Raw genomic sequence first — 17605 nt, forward strand, 5'->3', positions numbered from 1 at the left:
CTACGCCGCTTTGGGGGGGACGACAAGTGCGACTGTGTAGCATCGGAAACGGTGGTGTAAGTGCTAGTTGACAGGCCTAAATTGGAAGACCTAATCTGTGTCCTGGGAGTAGCTGCTCCTGCCACAGTGGCCCGCGTTGGAGACGAACTACCCAGAAAGAGAGCAAGTACCTTGGACCAAGCGAAGATAACACCCTCCTACTTTCGGAAGACGTGAAATCCACTTTGTTTATTCAAGACACCCGCAGCAGATCCAGAGGGTTGATTTAGGCCTATGTAACAATCGTCATTGGCCTCGTTACACCTCATGCGATATAGGGCTGGGTTGGTTTAATGTTGGGGGTGATTTTCTGTGCTTTCTTCCCGGCCCATACCGTGCCTTCCTTAGATAGCATTTACTCCATTCAAGATGAGGAACAATAATGCATTCAGAATAAGCCCCGTTTGGAAGGCGCAGGCCGAAGGCTATGACTGGGGTCTACGGAAGCGCCAGCGTGCGTAGGCCTTTTTCCTTTCTTTCTCTTTCGCTGCGCGTGAATCAAGCCACCAGAACCTGTCAAATCAGAATGTAAGTGGACTCCTACGTACCTATGAATATTAGGTCCTCGTGTATACTAATAGCTTTGTAGCGTAACAAGACCTTCTCCACAAAATGGCCCGAGCAAACGTAAGATGTCTTTCTAGACTAGCTGCGCAGTAGCATGGCTCCATTTGACGAAACAAACAGTACAACACCCTCAATAACTTCCCCAGGGAGTATGCCAGAATCAACTGCAGCAACCCCGAGGACTACGTGGGGGCTACATGGAGTGTTATTCTGGGGACGATTTTTCCAGCCTTCGAAGGCCACTATGCCGTCGAACCGCATGCCAGAAACCCCGGTGGATATACCGACTTCACCATCTGCGACTGGGTCGGATCCCTTCGCCGGCCCTTCTTCGTCGTAGAGACCAAGAAGACACCAAGGGGCCGTCGCCGGCCAGGCTGGCTAAGTGCCGAAAGACAGCTCCGCCAATACCTCCGAGGTTGGGGCCGAACAGCTCGCCAGGGCCAGACAGCACGGGCAATGTGTTACGGCGCCATTGCAATCGGGACGGAGGTGCGGTTCTATGAATATAGCGACGAGAAAGATGATATCGAGCCCATGCGACATCAGGTCCAACCCTATCAGGTGAACAACGATGCGCAAACCATCATTCAACTACTTCAGCACATTAAAGATAATCATAATTGATCAGTATTGTTAGACATGTATTATACCAGAGACAAAGCGAGTAATCTCCTCCAAATGTTGAAGAACGTATCGCCGACCATTTGATTGCCCGTTCCTTTCAAATTCGAGCCGCTCCAGCTCAAAGCATAGATACTCCCAGTCTAAGGTCTCGCTAGATAAATCTCGAACTTCGTGGAAAAGATCTGCGACTCTCGAGCGCCAATACCCATCGCCTAAGTAAGATTCCATTGGCTTCTGGACTGCTGCAACGTCCGCGGAAGGGAGCAAATTTGCGGTCACCCGTAGGATTTCTGGTGGAAGACGATCCAAGTACGTCTTCTTTTGGCCGTATCGTATAACTTGAAACCTTCGTTTTGTCCTGCGCCGAGCTTGTCGAATAATTCCCTGTGCACGAGGACAATAAAAAGGGTCTATCGGCGCGAAGGCCCAGTAATTAGCATCCATATTTGCAGGGCCTCAAACAATGTGGCTAATTCAATTACCCATGTCATCGTAAAGAATCCGCAAGCCTTTCTCCCGAAGTAAAGCCAGGAACTCAATAGGATTGTATAGTGAATCGTTCCAGTCCCGGGCACTCTTACGACGTAGCGCCTTTAGTATGATCTTGACGTCGCCCCCAGATAATGTCCAAGCCTTGTGCCTGCGAAGTAGTTGCCAGCACCGAGCATGCATCATAAAACACGTGAGCCTATCCGGGGCAGAGTGGTGCTGCGCCTCATGCTGTAGTGCCGTTACTAGGAGCTCTTCATGCATGCCTGGATTGCTTTCTGATCTTATGATCAGTTTGTCCTCGTTCCACGGCGCCTGGCGCGTATGAAAGCCAAGGTCCTTGTCGCTGAAAAGTGATACGCCAGACAGGCGGCATATACTTTTCCGTGGGTGGAAGAGGACTGTCGATCCGCATTAGCACCAGTATCCATGGACCATATCAAGTGCTTTCAACAGAGTCAACCGGAATGAAGGGAAGGGAAGCAAAGGAAACCGGGGAAACAGTGCGTGCATACTCATACGATAAAAGCGACACCACCCACCACCCTCCCGATTCCGCAAGTGAGGATTTACAGACTCAGCGGAATATATTCCTGTCATGAGTTTCGTTCTTCCGTCGAATTCGCCGAAGTCGGAGCTGCAGATATAACATATGGGGTTGGCGTCCTTTCTGGGGTCCTTGACGGGGAGCTGGTCTGCCTCGTCTAAATCCCCTATGTTCCCTTCCTCTGTTCTGTCCATTATTCTTCAGTTGGCAGCTGCTATCGCAGGGTGTGGGTGGTATCTTGGTCTGTGTCTCAACCCATTAAGCTACCGCATGGGATAGGTGGAGATATATAATGGACTGGCGGCTGACTTGTCTGATTATGAACCATGACGCAGCACCGGACGATTCTGCAGGTTTGAGTTGTCATAGAAGCCTAAAAGCTCGCCACCTCTACTATCGCAATAGACTTTCCCACTCTGCTGCTGATGGAGGACAAAGAAAGGCTGGCCTGGGAGTGGCGTGACAAATTGGGAACGAACCACCTTAACATTCACTATATCTTATTTAGAGTTTGGTAGCATTTATTTCACGTCGTCCTCTTTTTTCGGGCTTGTATAATACTACTATTATTGTAGATTTAAGTCACCGGCCTGTCTAACACAGGGAATATAACCCCTATCTACTTGGTACAGAGCTCAGATAAAGACTAATAGCTGCCTTATTTATATAGGCTATTTCAATTTCTTCTTTGCAAGTGAAATTGGAGACAGTAAAGGTAGAATAAAGCTGCTTAAAGGACCTACTATGTTAATGGTCCTTACAAAACAAAATATCTAAAGTGGCGCGCTTGGTCTGTTTTGCTTGAGGTTTCGAGTCGCGAACAACAATAACCGAGTACTGACCCTATAATGTATCTTGCGACCCTTTAGATAGAGGAAAACTGAGTAGACGAGATAATGTACCGACACAATACCAACCAGAGTCGAGATGAAGAACTCCAATTCAATTAAATTCAAGTTCTTATACCCGTTAAAGTTCCTATTCTGTGCTGAATACCATAATTGGATTTGCGTCCGCCCCTTCCCAATGAATGACCGTGAAACTTGACTCGCTCTCTTGCAACAACTCTATTTTATTCCCGCCCGGCAGGCCACAATCTGAGGTGAAGTGAGGTACCACTGCTCGAGGACCCATGAATGAATGCCGCACTGTCCCTAGATAATGATGTCATTTTTCAGATCAAAAGGCCAATACAGATCTGAGTGCCAAAGCACCATCCAAATAAGATAAGCCTGTCATCAAATTACAGCGTATGGACAACGCAGTGGCGTTAATTCGCTACCAAGATTTGAAGGTATCATTCTGAGACTCCTACTTCATAGCTGCCAACAGATCTCAGCCCATTATGTCTGATATTCCAGCCACTCTAGCTCTGCAGGATCTCCCACGTATGGAGCCTTGCCAAGTTGCCAGCCCGTCGGCTCAGCTTGTGGATCGAATCTATGTCATTATCTGCACGGGAGGCTGGATTTGATCCACTGGGCTACCGATCGTCAGGCGTAATGTAAACAACTCCCTGCAAGAACCAGGGGAATGACGGATATATAGCGGCGACATCATCAGACACATTATATACACAATGAAGCTATTATCAACATGTAATTTACAGCCACGCCCTTGGGAAGGAAATGGAATGTGTGATGCTCGTTTCCGAAATCGTTCGCACGCCACGATCTTAGCGGAGCGGTCCACATTTCGACGGCCAGCACAGGTTCGCGAACGTGATCCTATCGATCAGAGAGGCTGGCAACAAACCTTTGTCTATGGGTCATATCTCGTCAATGCCAAATTATAAGGATCTATTGATCTTAGTGTAATTAGTGCCTGTGCACGAGCGGGGAGATCTTCACGAACACGATCACTTTGACCCATTCAGCCGAGTATCGACCCGCACATCTATCCCGCCCACACATTAAATTGAGGTACCCCTCAGATGAGAATGGGCTCTTCAAGTTTCTTTCCTCAAAATTCAGATTACCACCTTGCACACTATCTCAAAATGGCACTTCCATCAATGCGCGAGGAGTACGCTGAGCTCATGAAGGGCAACGGTGAGGGCCACTTCCTATACACGCCCCAACGATACAGTGACCTCCACCCTGGTTCGGTCGGATACTTCGATGGATATGGAAGGTGGGTTCAGATCACGGACATCTCTGAGGAAGGCCGCCCAGAGAAAGATGGATTTACAGGCATCAAGCGGCCCCTTACCATGGATAGACCGACAGAGAGCATGTGGAAGACCGTCTCCTCTGGAAGTGAAGCGGAATCAAGCTTTGGCCTTGACGCCGGCCTCTCCGGTGCTCTGAGTGCCGCCCCAGTGGACGTCTCTGCGAATGCAAAGAACAAGGTCGGCTCGACTGGCAAAGCAGCTCTGATCAACACCGAGGTTGTGAAAAATGAGAGATTCGCCGGTGCACCTGGTCCCTCGATAGCCGGGTGGGTGAAGGATAACGCAAAGGCCCTTGTGAAGTCCGATTACGGCGATGATATCAAAGACTACGGACTGTGGGCAATCCATACGACATGGTCGACCCCAGAGTGTGCCATCACTATGGAAAGTGGACATAGCCGTGATACCAGCGCAGGAGCAGAAGTTGGAGCCACTGGGATTGCAAAGGTCGGGGCGAGTGGGTCGTCATTGAAAAAGCTCGAATCCAAGGGATGGAAGACATATGAAGCGACAGAGGTGATGGTTATGCTTTCCTGGTGCAATGCCAAATTCTAACAGTATACAGGGCGACCAAGGACTTGTCGTCTCATTCGGTGGAGCTGGATTCAAGCTTCACAGGATTCAGGCCTTCCGGAGCATGGTAAGTCCCACCAGGAGTTGTTTGATGGTGTACTAACGATTAGCAGCCCCTGAAACAAACCGAGAAGCAAGCTGCAACGGCAAATGGGTATTACAAGCCGACCTACGACGAGAACGGAAATCAGGATGGTGTTGCCCTTTACCGGGACGTCTATGACGATGCTGGGAACCGCATTGGAGAGGAGAAGGTTGATGTAGAGGCAGAGCGGAAGGCGGCCGAGCAGAAGAGGAAGGAGGAAGAGGAGAAGGAGAGTGAAGAGGGAGAGGAAGACTCTGGCCCGCTCGAGGAAGAGATCTTCATTGAAAGTGAGCCTATTGGTCTGAGCGAAAAGGACCTTGAAGCGCAACGGAGCGCCGAATTGCAAGAAAAGCGCGAATTGTTCTGGCAGCAGGCCGCTCGTATCAAGGCAATCCCCGATGAAGCGACCAGAAATGCTCAGTTGACGAAGCTGCTTAATGAAAACCCCGGTGTCATGGACACAACGGTGACCTACACCGAGGTCTAGAAGATAAGAGATTATGGGAAACAGGATTGGCTGCCTCGTTGTAGGAAAGAAGAAATTACAAGAGCCTTGATCGTATTAGTACTTTATAGATAGTGGATACTAAATTAGGGAAACTAAGTCAGGTAAGAATATAGTAAGAATATTACCTGATTCGTAGCGAAGCCCAACAAAGCTCTTAGCAAAGGCTATGGGGTAGTGATATAGAGACCTCACATAGTGAGGAAGCACATTCATCTTCCCATACAAAAGCAGGTTGAGAAGCGACCGTCTTTACCCCAGGGAGCAAGGGGGTGGGTCTGCAGTAATTAGGCGGATATATATCCCTATCAGTACACCTCATTCATCTGACCTCTCGCGGACTAAAAATCTGAGATACCGGAAGTAAAGACCGAAGAACAGAAAGACTTCTTATACTTTCTTGGACAAATGTTGGCAATAGTCTCTTTTGTAAGTTAGTCGATATCGGATAGGCTCCTCAGTCCATAATATAGTATCCTCTGTAATCCACTATATGGTCTCAGTCTGTCTTAACTTTTCCGGATATCTCCACGTTACGGTCGGCTATTTCTACATGAATTTGATATACGGTGAGATTGCCCCCAGACTGTTTTAGACTGATACGCCAGTTGATACTCAGCACAGCTTCCATCGCGATTTTGCTTTCCGTCTTCGCATTCTGCTCCTTGACAGACAAAAAGCAACTTCAACCAACCTGTTCTGGTGAATTGGGCTAACATGTGACACTATAATTTGTATACTTTTATGACTAGTTCCTCGTCCCTCTTCAAGTTCAGGTATTGCGGATCTCCCAGTCTTTTCCTGTATGGTGCAAGGGATACGCGACCTTGCAATGTAATTGGGTGAAGCCTGTCCAGCATTATATAGGTAAGGAGTATCGCATTGGCATGTTCATTTGGCGTACAAGTCACTTTGCCGACGGCAGAACTGACCAGTCGCGAATTTGGGAAGCCGGCTACGTCGCATTTGAGGGCTGAAAGTATGCATGAGTCGACATAAAACATTGATGCATTAACGCAGGGTGGTGCACTCGGTGCGGGAGGTATCACCAAGTTCAGGGTCCAGAAAGGGCATCCCTATTCTTGCTACATGAGAGTTGCATGAACCACCGTTTCAGTCTGTCATACTATCGAGGCCAAGTGACTAGCTAGTGACCGGCACGTAGCAGTATTTAGCCGAAATCCAACAAATTACTGCGTCTCATTATTGCCAGTCTAGGTTGCTCAATGTTTTGACATTCTGTTCCTCACCCACATTGGACGCGCCGCGGAAAGGGCTTGCCTCGTACCCACCCCTCCCATCCCTACTTTTCGTTAAATTCCATCCCTCGTTTCTTATCGAGACCGAGAATCCTATGTCATTTTCACCCCGGTTATGGCCTGACCGCAACCTCGATATCACTGCACACCGTTGCCGATATAATCCGTCGTCTCCCACACGGTCTCACGAACGACCCCTATTATCGAGGATCGCTGGCTAGACGTTATACAGTTTCAATCATGGCCCCGATCCCAGTGGCCGGCCAAGTCTCCCGTATATTGTCAACAGTATGGGATATCTATCGACCCTGATAGTTTATTCTCGCGACTGACGGGTTTTAGCCCGCATTACTCGCTTTTTTCCCCGTCGCTGCGCACCTGGATCTCTTCAGTATTATTGCTAAAAGTGATGATTCCCTTTCTGCACGGGATGTCCTGGGTGCCTACCAAACCAGGGTTACCAATAGTGCCCTGAATGTTGTACCGCGTAAGGCTACGCTGTTTCGCAAGTGTTGCAGCTCACTGCTAACAGTCCGTGATTTATCAGCTCTACAACTCATTGGTAGGTGATGGAGATAGCTACATGTTATGCTTCCTAGTTGACAAACGCAGATGACACGTTGCTGGCGATGGGTGGGCTAGGTCTGCTAGATGTAGTGGAAGAGGGTCAATTTGCCGCCAATGACCTTACTCGACACCTGGCATCAAATCCCTCCGCGGTCCATGGGGGAATTCACTTGTGAGGCCCTGACCAATGCTGAATTTTTGCGCTAATTGCATCAAGTTCCACTGAGGTTATTCTCGCCGCGTCGTTTATGATGCGAAAACTCAAAGCCGAGAGCTTTGCATACCCTTTCCAGGCGAATGATACACCAATGCAATATGCATATGAGCTCATGGGAAGAGACGAGTACAGGAAGATGAATACATATGCAATTATGGCAGCTGAGGGTCGTATGGATAGCTTCAACAGCTTTATGGCCGGCAAATTTGGTGGGGTGACAACCATACCCGAGCAGCTCAAGTCAGTCGGGTACAGTCTAGGCGCTGTCCTCGCAGAAGGTGGCCCATCCACATCCACCAAGATTGTGGATATTGGTGGCGGAAGAGGCGAGCTATTGCTACAGCTTAAAGATGCTTTCCCACAACTCCAGACAGAGGATCTGGTTGTCGAGGAATTTCAGCATGACCTTGATGATGTGCCTGGCGTTACTATAAGCCAGTGGGATTACAGTGATGAGAGTAGCCCCCAGCCAGTCAAGGGCGCACTGATTTACAGCCTCTCTTACATCCTACATAATCTCCCAGATCTCAACGCAGTGCGGCTCTTACAGCGTGTGGCTGAAGTGATGGAACCATACTCGCGGCTCCTAGTGCATGAGAGTAGAAAGGTAAAGGACATGGCGGCCTCTCATGCAACGATGATATTATTGTATGGTGGACGGGAACGGACTCCGCAAGAATGGCGCCAGATGGCCAAGCTGGCGGGATTGAAAGTCACATTCGAAGGGTTTCCCGAGTCTGAACCGGGATCTGTTATAGTGGAATTCAGGAAGACTCAGTACGACTATGAAAAACCCCGGTATGGTTGGCTACATATCAGGCTGCTTATATTCATGGCTCTCTGGTATATACTGTCGGACAACACCTTCAAAACAAAATAGCGCAACATCAATTCGAAAGAAGAAGGTTTTGAGGGCGACCTCCGAGATCATACTGAATGTATATGTTTTTGGAAGAGACAGAGCATAAGAACTATGCAGTCTGATGCCACTGTACTGGTCTGTCCTAGCATAGCGACCGGAGGGCCTGTGGATTCCCTCCTTTGTGCATAGTTTTACTTAGCCCCCCTGATACGCAGTATTATTGGTTGCATACAGCTACCAGTAGAGTTGTAGGAATTGGCGGTCTTGACGGTTCGTTCTCTTCAGCTGCGACTCATTGCTCAGAGCTGGTTCTCGCAATAGCCCAGCTGTTGTATGCTTTCGGTTTTTACCATCTTTGCTGGTGAATTAACAAACTTGTTGTGATAGGTTCTTGTGAACTCTTTTGGATTATGACCATAAGACCAACCCTGTAGTCCTTCCCCGACTTCATATACATACCTTCTCATCCCTGTAATATGGGATTGCAGTGGGTAAATATAAATAGAGCTCTCCTCTCGGTGATAGACCCATGATAGGGGTATCTAGATATTATAGTGCCCTTTGCTATCCACCGGCAGTCCTCGCTTATACTGACTGCGAAATCCAGGACGAAGCCGACCCGTCCTATCCACAACAAAGAGCCTATTGCTCGCGCCCATAATAATGTCATCAATCTCCTCAAGTGAACACCCGCTACTCTCGGGTAAGAAGAGAAAGATCGTAGCCGCGAATACTACGTTCAACACGAAGAAAACCATATGTCCTCCACCGAACGCGGCTTCGAAGACACTTTGAACGGTCGAAAAGGTCGAAACAAGACGAGGCGAGACGAGAAGGGGATAGCATACAAGAACCACACCATGGAGACTTTGGCTTTCACTGTTGTAATGTCTTTTTTGTAGAACCCCGGCCTACTGGGAGTTAGCTTATGTATATCTATGTTCGATGTATACGTAGCAGGAGAAAGCTGATGCTGCAGATCACCGAGCCCCATATCAAAGGCTGCCTTCTGGTCATCTGGTCGAGGCAGAACACTGGAATGAGCGAAAACGCCCAGTATTTAAGGGTAAGGCGAGTAGAGATATATAGCGACAGCTTCTCCTTAGATCTAAGGTCCGTTGTAAGGGTGTGAGCGAAATAATACACCTAAGGAGAGTCTCAAACCTCGCCGTAAGTCCTGCTTAGTAATTCCGTCTTACCAACACATTGACGCCTGGACGTTGCTGCATGACTGTAGCCCACAGGCAAGCAGACGTGTCCAGCCAATCTTCAAGGGAAGTGAGAATATCCAGAGCTTCCTCGTTGCGCCTCCTGCACATATATCGTCGTTCGTATACTGGTATATATCTGGTATATATCCCATAGTAGGATACCCATGTTTAGCAAGTGACCGCTGCGACTCGGGGAGGTAAACCACAAGAAAGACCGCCTGAGATACAATCAGCAGCTGCTACATCATGGGGTTATAGTGATAGAGACAGGAAATGCCCGTTTTGAAGAAGTAAGCAACACCGAAACCGCCGGTTATTAAACTGCGCTGGACGGAGACCAGGCGGCCAGGAGACTTTGCATGGCTGAGCTCCGATAACCACAGGGGCGTGATTGCGGTATTGAAGCCATTGCCCCAGCTACTGCTGTCCGTCAGCTACGGGGACTCACCCCTCACGACTCAAAAATAGATGAGAAGAGGATACCACACGGTACGGCCAACGATCGTCTGTCAAGACCAGCGGTTCTATGGGCTGAAAGCACCAGTGCTTCAAGCATGTTGCCCGCCCTCCCTCTACACTACGCCTGGGGCAGATAGAGATCAACGATTACTGTGCCGATGGACAAGCTCCATGCGACATAACGAGTACAGCTGGTATCCCCCTCGGCTCACCTTCTATCTCAACTATTTCACTTATTGACAGCTCTATCGGGGAGACAAATATTGGTATACTGATCGGGTCATGCCAAAAGCTTGCCGACTTCTATCTTGGCTAGTGCAGTTCTCAGATTGAACAACAAAGTGTCTAATAACTATCTTCGTTGCTCTTCTACCAACAGAATAGCCTACGGGTTCTCCGACTCTCGTTTCGTGAAGACTTGTTTACCAGAACCCTAATTTTCGGAGACTCCCAATTTGACTCCCTAAAAGAGATTCAAGAGCCCGGAGTACCCAATACTGGACCAAGGATATCTTGACCATATACCTGAATTGCTATCTTCTCTAAAACAACTTTCAGTATGGGAATGCAAATCACCGATAGCGCCGTTATTGGATTATATAGTGCAATTTGCAATAAGCAGCGAACTACCCAACCTGAGTATTATCTTACTCCACAGCAATATCACCAACCCTGGCCGAATGCACAACTTACCTCGGAGGGGTGCAACTGACATCTTATTCCAGGAGACATGTCAAAAGCTACTGAGAATTTTTTGACAGGCCCGGTATCGCACTGCTGTTTGAGGATGATTTGCTGGATAAAACTGTGCAAGGTTACGCCGCTGCGTATTAACATGGTCAGCCCGGCTTTTTTAGCCGTTCATCTACCTCCAGTAAGCAAGCAGAAGTACTATGCTTACAGAGCCGATTTCCTACTCCCGGCGCTGTACTTGGCCTCAGCCAGATCGTGCTCTTTATATACGTTCAGCTTTTTGGCTTGTCGAGTCGGGTTTCCAAAAGTACCTCCCTTGGGTATCTTCATCTGGCCTAGGTGTTAGCGGGAATAGGCTAATCATATTAGTTACTGATTACTATATCCATGGTATTGGTACGTAGGAATCACAGGCACTGGCCGAGCAATGTCCCTAGATGAACTGCCGGTCTGATGTTTGAAAGCGCCGCTGTATATTTATGCGAGTTACCGCTTCATAAATACTGAACTAGTTAGTTAGTTAGTCTACAAGCAACAATTACATAATCATCTGGCAAAACAAGGGAGGTGAGGAAGGGGTTACTGCTCTGTGATAAGACGGAATTGAGATCCGAGTGCATCATTGCTCTCGGCTTGGAGGACACGATCAGTTTCGACTATTGGGCCCTTCCATGATTTGAAAACGGTAAAATCAGTGGGAAAAACTTGCGTTTGGCGCCGAAATTCCTTTCTCTTCGTGCCTTTCAGAGGAAGTACGCGCGTCGTGATACTTGGATTATAGAACATAGGGCTGCGACGAATGTGATTGTGGTTCCCCTCCTCTTGTTTCATCATTGGTCTGGATTCGTGTTCCGTGTTTCCTGGCGGCGTTGCTTTCCCATTGGCGGAACTCTTCTCCGGATGGCGTTGTTCAGAGCCCACTCTCCCCAACCCCTGCCGTTGGCACTCTTGGCTGTCTTGTCGACTTGATATCACACAGAATCTAGTCCTATTCCTGATCTTTCGTTCGCCCCTCAAAGAATCCTAACAGTTCTGCCTTCAACAATATCGACTTTCGGATATATGGAATCCATCTCGCGATATAGCTATATAGTTACTCGCGGATGGATGTTTTCGGCCACTTGAGTTCTTCTCCTGTTGTGTCATCCAATCATCTCTCCGCACCGTGATGGCTTCCGGCAAGGAAGATGAACAACTCCGAACCATCACTCCAGGCCCAGGCCCGTTGCGGGAAAACTGGGTCTTGAAAAAGAACAAAAAGAGTTCAAGTGCTTGCCTACCATGTAAGAAGGCGAAAAGAAAGGTAGGTCGGAAGCCTTGCCGTTTTGAGACCAAACAAGTCAAAGACTATTCCTGAACATTTGAATGATCATTCTGAGCATTGAGTGGATATGTCAGCGACCTAATTAAACACAGTGTACTGGGAGACCAGCTCCATGCAAGGCATGTCAACATCACAGGATCAGCGATGGATGTGTCTTCAATGAGCAGCTAGACCTAAGGCGAAAAGTCGCTGTCCAAAAGACGGCCGGCGACTTGGAAAAACATCAGCGTATACTATACAGCCTCCTAGGCTGCCTCCGCAGAGCGAATGACGAAAAGGTCTCACATATCTTGCAAGCCATACGAGACGGTGGAGATGCGATGAGTAATATTGATATACTCAGTAAGATGCTTCTCGTCGAGGGTTCACCAATAGAGGAAGCAACGGACGCAAGCGATTCCAGCTCGGAATACAATATTCAGTGCAACCGGCCATCCAGGATAACAGTGGGCAGGCTTTGTGATATCCCCTTTTCCAAGTCCCGTCCAAGCCCTGGACCACCATCACGGACGATGATCACCTTGTCTCGAGTCTGATATCGCTATACTTCACGTGGGATCATCCTCTGATGCAGGTGGTTAACCAGGAAATGTTCCTACGTGACATGATCGCGGGAGACCTGGCTTCAACGTTCTGCAGCCCTGTTCTTGTGAATAGTATTCTAGCCGTGTCAAGTGTAAGTGGTAATCTCTGCTGTATGTGCACGCTTATTTGAGCCGTCTTGACCATGGCAAGATTTATTCGAATTACCCCGAGACATATGCCGTTCCTGGTGATGCAACATCCCGAGGCCAGAATTTCTTTAGGGAAGCAGAGAAATGTTGGAGAGCTGAAGAGGGGCGGCCTTCGTTGGCAAACATCCAGGCCCTGATCTTGATGAGCCACAAGTAGGTTGTCTGCGAAAGAATACCATATAGACATGCGTTAAACCGATTAAATCTAACCGCTTGCAGCTTAAAGCTTCAGGGTAAGGATAATTCCAGCTGGCTTCACCTCCGGCAAGCCGTGCAGATCGGTCAAGACATCGGTCTCTTCAAATTTCCGCGGTCAAAGCATTGCGAATGGGATCGCATGCCAGAACATGTCAAGCGCGCCAGCTCACAGACTGCCTGGGCCATCTTTATCTTAAATATGTATGGTGTTCGAATACTCAGAAATTACCGTGCTTTCTAAGTAACCCGTTCTACAGGGACATGTGTTTGGAATATGGCAGGATGGCACACATTGGGGTTCCAAGACTGTCGCTCGACAAACTTCATGAAATTGAACAAGATGCTGTTTGGGTCCCGTACCGTCCGCGTTCAAACCATATAGACTTACCCAGAGAGCCTGCTTTTCTTCATCATGTCATGGCTGGATTGGCAGAGTTGGCCAACACTCTCGCGGATATCCAGAACCTCTTCCTTGTGGAGGCTCCCGACATGAGTATTCACCAGATATGGGAAAAGGCGAGTCAGTTATACGACCGTGTTGAAGTCTACCGTAAAGGCCTGCGGGATCCTGTCATGATAGATGACCACCCTGTTCCGCAAATTCTATATCTACAGTATGAAGCACTACCGTTTTCTAACGTGAGAGCTAATCCCTTGTTGCAGTATCAAATGCCACCATGTCTTAATTACGCTACTGGGGCTCGTTCTGGAGCTGCAAGGCTCTGAATATTCGCTAGGCCCGATAATCAGAGAACAAGTCAAATCGAACCAAATAATTGCCGCGAAACAGATCGCTCAATATCTGCAGTTATATCGTAAACATTACGGGCTCGCCCAAACACCAAATTTATTCTATAGCCCCACGAAAACCAGTTCACTCACCCTACTTGCGTTAGCGGATAATATTATAACCGACAATATCTTCAGGAATCTACACCAGGTGCTATTATCCTTCAGTTCGAGGTTCCCCGCGGCGAGAGAGACAATATATAAGATCGACGCTATTCATTCCAGCCTTTCAAAACTCGAAATATGACCAGGCCTCACGGAGATCGTGTCCAGATTACAAGATATTTCATTCACGATGGACAAAAGATATCTATATGTCTCTTAATGGCCTTGACTGCGCAGACAGACTCGAGTACGCTTGATTCTAGCTTCACAGGTTATCACAGGTTGGATATAACTAGAAGAAACTGGGGTTAAATGATATTATATGCTATCCTACCTTCCCTATTTCTTGATTTACGGATTTCTTCCACCACATGCCTTACGTTTCTGTACAGATTCAAGGAAAGCGGAAGTTGTCAACCAATGTTTCTGCCTTGCTGACGCCTAATCATGTCACGAGAGGTGTTACAGGATGATCTGATCCGGTCATGTCGGGACATATGATGTTAAGCCAAAAAGGGCTAGGATCATTCAGAGCTATTTATATACCAAATGAAATGGTGCTGCAGTGCTACACGCCGCATTCAGCAGATGATTGGCAGGATAGCCAGCATGTTCTATGTACGTAGCTTGCTTCCGTGGAGGACAGAAGATGGCCGTAACAATGAATGTATTTGGCCAGTATGCGTAGTATCGACGTCCTATCAACATGGTCAGGCTTTTACTATTCCTATTTCGTTCATATCGTACAACAAATCGACAAATATGTAACCTACCCCCACCTTCTACCTTTTAACAAACCGTCAAGGAAGAGAGCTACCAACTAAACAACTCCTCCACAAACGTCAACGCAGCCCCGGGGTTATGCCTCGCCAACTTCGCCACCTCAACCCGGACCTCATCCGCCATCCCCGGCGGTCCGCTAACCAGCACTGTAACGGGGACCCCGCTACTCCCACCGAGCCTCGCAAACTCTGCCGCTAAAATCCGGGGAATATCCATGCGTTTCTCGAGGAAAACCGTTGCACGCAGCCTGTCATACCTACCAAGGGAGAGGGACTCTCTGACAGAATCCACAAGAGCCTTGCTCCGCGAAGCCCAGAATAGCTTGTGCCAGCCGGGGCGGCTGAGAAGGATGGGTGTAAGAGCTGTCACGCCGACGCCTCCGGCGAACGCGATGATGTTTGGCGCTTGGGAGGGCGAGGACCCGAGAATGGACGATGGGACGTATGCGCCCTCGACGAGGACCGGAAGGCTAGTGCGCTGGTCGCGGAGATGCATAGTCAAACCGGTATGCGTGCGGACGTAGATGGTTAAGCCGGGCTGGTGGTGGTTTGCTCCTTCTGTGGGATCCGGAGTGGTGACAGCTAGGACGTTGTTTCCCGGGGCCTTTGGTTCGATACATACCGATGATGATGATGATGCTGATGCTGCTAATCGTGTGTTGTTTGGTGGTATGGAAGCGGACTCATAGGCGTGGTAGGTATCTGCCAGGACGGAGAAGGGGTGGTTCTCCCAGACCTTCCAGGTGAGGGTAGGGAAGTAGAGATAGACGTGGCCGTCGGCCTTGATGCCGGGGATTTGCAGCTTAAGGTAGTCGTCATCGATCACAGTAACGTGCGCCTTGCGGACTCCATTCCCAGCCAGCCGCAGAATGCGCAGTAATCGATCGAACCCCCAAACCGCAAAGCCGATGTAGATCCAGTTCTCGTAGCCGTATTGCCAGGCATATCGGTAGTATATGTGGAGGAAACATCCGATCATGCCGAGAAGGAAGAAGAAGACGTGCCACGCGAGGAAAAGCTCGTAGGCCCTCTGGCGGACTGGCAGCAGCGAGGCCGGGAGGATGACAACCATGGCCAGTGTCGCGATGATGCCCCAGTACCAATAGGCGGTTCTACTTTCAGTGGCATGCGTGCCGTCCACATCATAGATCTGGAGGTAGATAGCCGAGTGGAGGCAGGCCTCAATCACGGCTATGAAAGCTATCCAGCGATGAAGAAGGAGGAATGTGCTCTGCGACCAGTTCGTGAGCCAGAGGAGGACATTGTTGCGGCTCGAGTAAAGAAGCAGCAGGGGAATGTTGGCAAAGCTCAGCGCACCAACACGATTGCTGACGTATGTCACGATCTCCCGCGGCTTTGACGTGTACCACGCACTAGGGTCGGCGGACCTAAAGCTGACAGCACTGAGAATAACATTGATTGCGATCTGGTAGGCAATGAACAAGGCTTGGCCACGGGTGGGCATGACGAAGGTGTTCCAGAGATAGGGCACATGGTGTCGGCGGCCGATTAGAGGCGGGTCAATGAAAGTGGCCTCGAACCGCGCTGTCCACGCTGCTGGGAAGGGGAAGAAACGGACAAAGGACAGCCCGATAGGAATAATCGCGCCTGTGAGAAGCAGGACAAGCCTGGCAGCGGGTTGTTTACATTAGCGCCGTTAATGCTCCGGACTTGGCTGGCATCACCTACCCGTATCTGATGTGAGAAGTCTCGATCTCTTCAAAAACCGTGAGTGTCCGATATTGCAATGCATACAAGGTCTCGGGGATATAACCCGCCGATTGCAAGACACTCGATGAGTTCGAGATCACCGACGGCGTGCCATTAACCGCGCCAAGGGCCTCTTGGTAGGTCTCCTTAGGGAGTGGTTGGTCTGCATTGCTGCCGGCGACGTTCATCTCCCAGTATCGTTCGAGCGTGGCAATGGACTCTGTCGTACAATGCGCGTGCATGCACAAAGCCAACGTCTGCAGGAAGGCGTCATTTGTCGCATAACACTCGGCACTTGGGGCATCTTCGACCATCCACCCATCCCCCATCCGCGTTCCGTCCATGTGCATGTCCATATCCATGCCCTCATTCGCATAAGGGTCCGAACTCACGGTGCAATTGAGAGGATTGGTAATGGTCGCCCGGCAAGCGTGCGCACAGGGCGGCTTATACATTGAGATGCCATATCCGATGAGCCCGTGTCCTGCACGCCCAGTGGCCATGCCGACAACTGGGATTGCGAGGACGGTAAGCAGCGCGCATACTGCAGCAGATCGACGAAACAACATTGCAGACTGAGGCCCTGAAGCACAGACATCAACAATCGTGACTGCGGAGGGAGCAGATTATTTATACTGCTTGGACATTCGAGTCTCGCTAAAATCTGCCATCTCGCTAACCTCTATGACTGTGAAGATTCCTCTTTGCTGAGTGTGAACCAAGCGACTGCTGTGGATTGTTTATTCTTCTTGGCATTGAGGCAATTTGAGAGGATTTCGACCAAGCCTTCCTTTCTTTTACTCAACGATGGCTATGGCTATGCTGCCTGCGATGGCGTCTGGAGAACTTAAACCCGCTAAATCCTATCGTTATTGCAGGGCATGCATTTGCTGGTCTGGCCTTGTGAGTGCAACTCCACAGCCAGTTGCATGCGCGCATTCGTTGGCCCAGCGAAAGACATGTTGGAATCCAAGCCGCATTAAATAGCTCAAAACTGCTCGAACCATATTTGGCACAACTTTGCCGAACTCTGAATCTGGGAATTTATTGCTAATGAGAATGTTACTCACATTTTACAGGCTTCATTAAA

At 49.1% G+C, this 17605-nt stretch overlaps 7 protein-coding genes across 7 annotated transcripts; 4 read left to right on the plus strand and 3 right to left on the minus strand.

The window, feature by feature from the left end:
• Positions 1–408: 408 nt before the first annotated feature.
• ASPSYDRAFT_37310 (uncharacterized protein) lies at positions 409–1233 on the plus strand (the record flags this gene model as incomplete). Its single annotated transcript, XM_040845526.1, has 4 exons — positions 409–493; positions 550–567; positions 638–666; positions 727–1233. The coding sequence occupies 4 exons, from the start codon at positions 409–411 to the stop codon at positions 1231–1233; spliced, it is 639 nt and encodes a 212-aa protein (XP_040696312.1).
• On the minus strand, positions 1104–1803 carry ASPSYDRAFT_51916 (uncharacterized protein). The gene has a single exon (XM_040848389.1). The coding sequence runs from the start codon at positions 1675–1677 to the stop codon at positions 1243–1245; it is 435 nt and encodes a 144-aa protein (XP_040696313.1). The 5' UTR covers positions 1678–1803; the 3' UTR covers positions 1104–1242.
• Positions 1708–2463, minus strand: ASPSYDRAFT_37311 (uncharacterized protein; the record flags this gene model as incomplete). Its single annotated transcript, XM_040845527.1, has 2 exons — positions 1708–2123; positions 2265–2463. 2 exons carry the CDS (start codon positions 2461–2463, stop codon positions 1708–1710), a joined length of 615 nt encoding a protein of 204 aa, XP_040696314.1.
• Positions 2464–4206: 1743 nt separating this feature from the next.
• ASPSYDRAFT_51918 (uncharacterized protein) lies at positions 4207–5707 on the plus strand. Its single transcript, XM_040848390.1, has 3 exons — positions 4207–4958; positions 5008–5082; positions 5129–5707. Exons 1-3 carry the CDS (start codon positions 4269–4271, stop codon positions 5585–5587), a joined length of 1224 nt encoding a protein of 407 aa, XP_040696315.1. The 5' UTR covers positions 4207–4268; the 3' UTR covers positions 5588–5707.
• Positions 5708–6714: 1007 nt separating this feature from the next.
• ASPSYDRAFT_189549 (uncharacterized protein) lies at positions 6715–8890 on the plus strand. The gene is made up of 5 exons (XM_040843619.1): positions 6715–7152; positions 7207–7351; positions 7412–7426; positions 7477–7603; positions 7649–8890. The coding sequence occupies exons 1-5, from the start codon at positions 7105–7107 to the stop codon at positions 8526–8528; spliced, it is 1215 nt and encodes a 404-aa protein (XP_040696316.1). The 5' UTR covers positions 6715–7104; the 3' UTR covers positions 8529–8890.
• A 3151-nt stretch (positions 8891–12041) lies between these two features.
• Positions 12042–14165, plus strand: ASPSYDRAFT_62822 (Zn(II)2Cys6 transcription factor; the record flags this gene model as incomplete). Its single annotated transcript, XM_040850177.1, has 7 exons — positions 12042–12176; positions 12290–12656; positions 12677–12873; positions 12933–13084; positions 13151–13330; positions 13387–13743; positions 13793–14165. 7 exons carry the CDS (start codon positions 12042–12044, stop codon positions 14163–14165), a joined length of 1761 nt encoding a protein of 586 aa, XP_040696317.1.
• A 631-nt stretch (positions 14166–14796) lies between these two features.
• ASPSYDRAFT_51922 (putative ferric-chelate reductase (Fre2)) lies at positions 14797–17450 on the minus strand. The gene is made up of 2 exons (XM_040848391.1): positions 16495–17450; positions 14797–16433 (listed from the first exon to the last, which is right to left on the minus strand). Exons 1-2 carry the CDS (start codon positions 17082–17084, stop codon positions 14837–14839), a joined length of 2187 nt encoding a protein of 728 aa, XP_040696318.1. The 5' UTR covers positions 17085–17450; the 3' UTR covers positions 14797–14836.
• Positions 17451–17605: the final 155 nt, after the last annotated feature.

Source organism: Aspergillus sydowii, assembly GCF_001890705.1.
Source record: "Aspergillus sydowii CBS 593.65 unplaced genomic scaffold ASPSYscaffold_20, whole genome shotgun sequence".
NCBI lineage: Eukaryota > Fungi > Ascomycota > Eurotiomycetes > Eurotiales > Aspergillaceae > Aspergillus > Aspergillus sydowii.

What these genes read in the sequence shown, in the direction of transcription:
- ASPSYDRAFT_51916 (XM_040848389.1), bottom strand. Translation starts at nt 1,677, where the DNA reads ATGGATGCTAATTACTGGGCCTTCGCGCCGATAGACCCTTTTTATTGT.
- ASPSYDRAFT_51918 (XM_040848390.1), top strand. Translation starts at nt 4,269, where the DNA reads ATGGCACTTCCATCAATGCGCGAGGAGTACGCTGAGCTCATGAAGGGC. An exon ending in AGACATATGAAGCGACAGAG is followed by an intron (nt 4,959 to 5,007) that starts GTGATGGTTATG and finishes AACAGTATACAG; the next exon opens with GGCGACCAAGGACTTGTCGT. An exon ending in TTCAGGCCTTCCGGAGCATG is followed by an intron (nt 5,083 to 5,128) that starts GTAAGTCCCACC and finishes AACGATTAGCAG; the next exon opens with CCCCTGAAACAAACCGAGAA.
- ASPSYDRAFT_189549 (XM_040843619.1), top strand. Translation starts at nt 7,105, where the DNA reads ATGGCCCCGATCCCAGTGGCCGGCCAAGTCTCCCGTATATTGTCAACA. An exon ending in TCTCCCGTATATTGTCAACA is followed by an intron (nt 7,153 to 7,206) that starts GTATGGGATATC and finishes GACGGGTTTTAG; the next exon opens with CCCGCATTACTCGCTTTTTT. An exon ending in GTCCATGGGGGAATTCACTT is followed by an intron (nt 7,604 to 7,648) that starts GTGAGGCCCTGA and finishes AATTGCATCAAG; the next exon opens with TTCCACTGAGGTTATTCTCG.
- ASPSYDRAFT_51922 (XM_040848391.1), bottom strand. Translation starts at nt 17,084, where the DNA reads ATGTTGTTTCGTCGATCTGCTGCAGTATGCGCGCTGCTTACCGTCCTC. An exon ending in ACTTCTCACATCAGATACGG is followed by an intron (nt 16,434 to 16,494) that starts GTAGGTGATGCC and finishes ACCCGCTGCCAG; the next exon opens with GCTTGTCCTGCTTCTCACAG.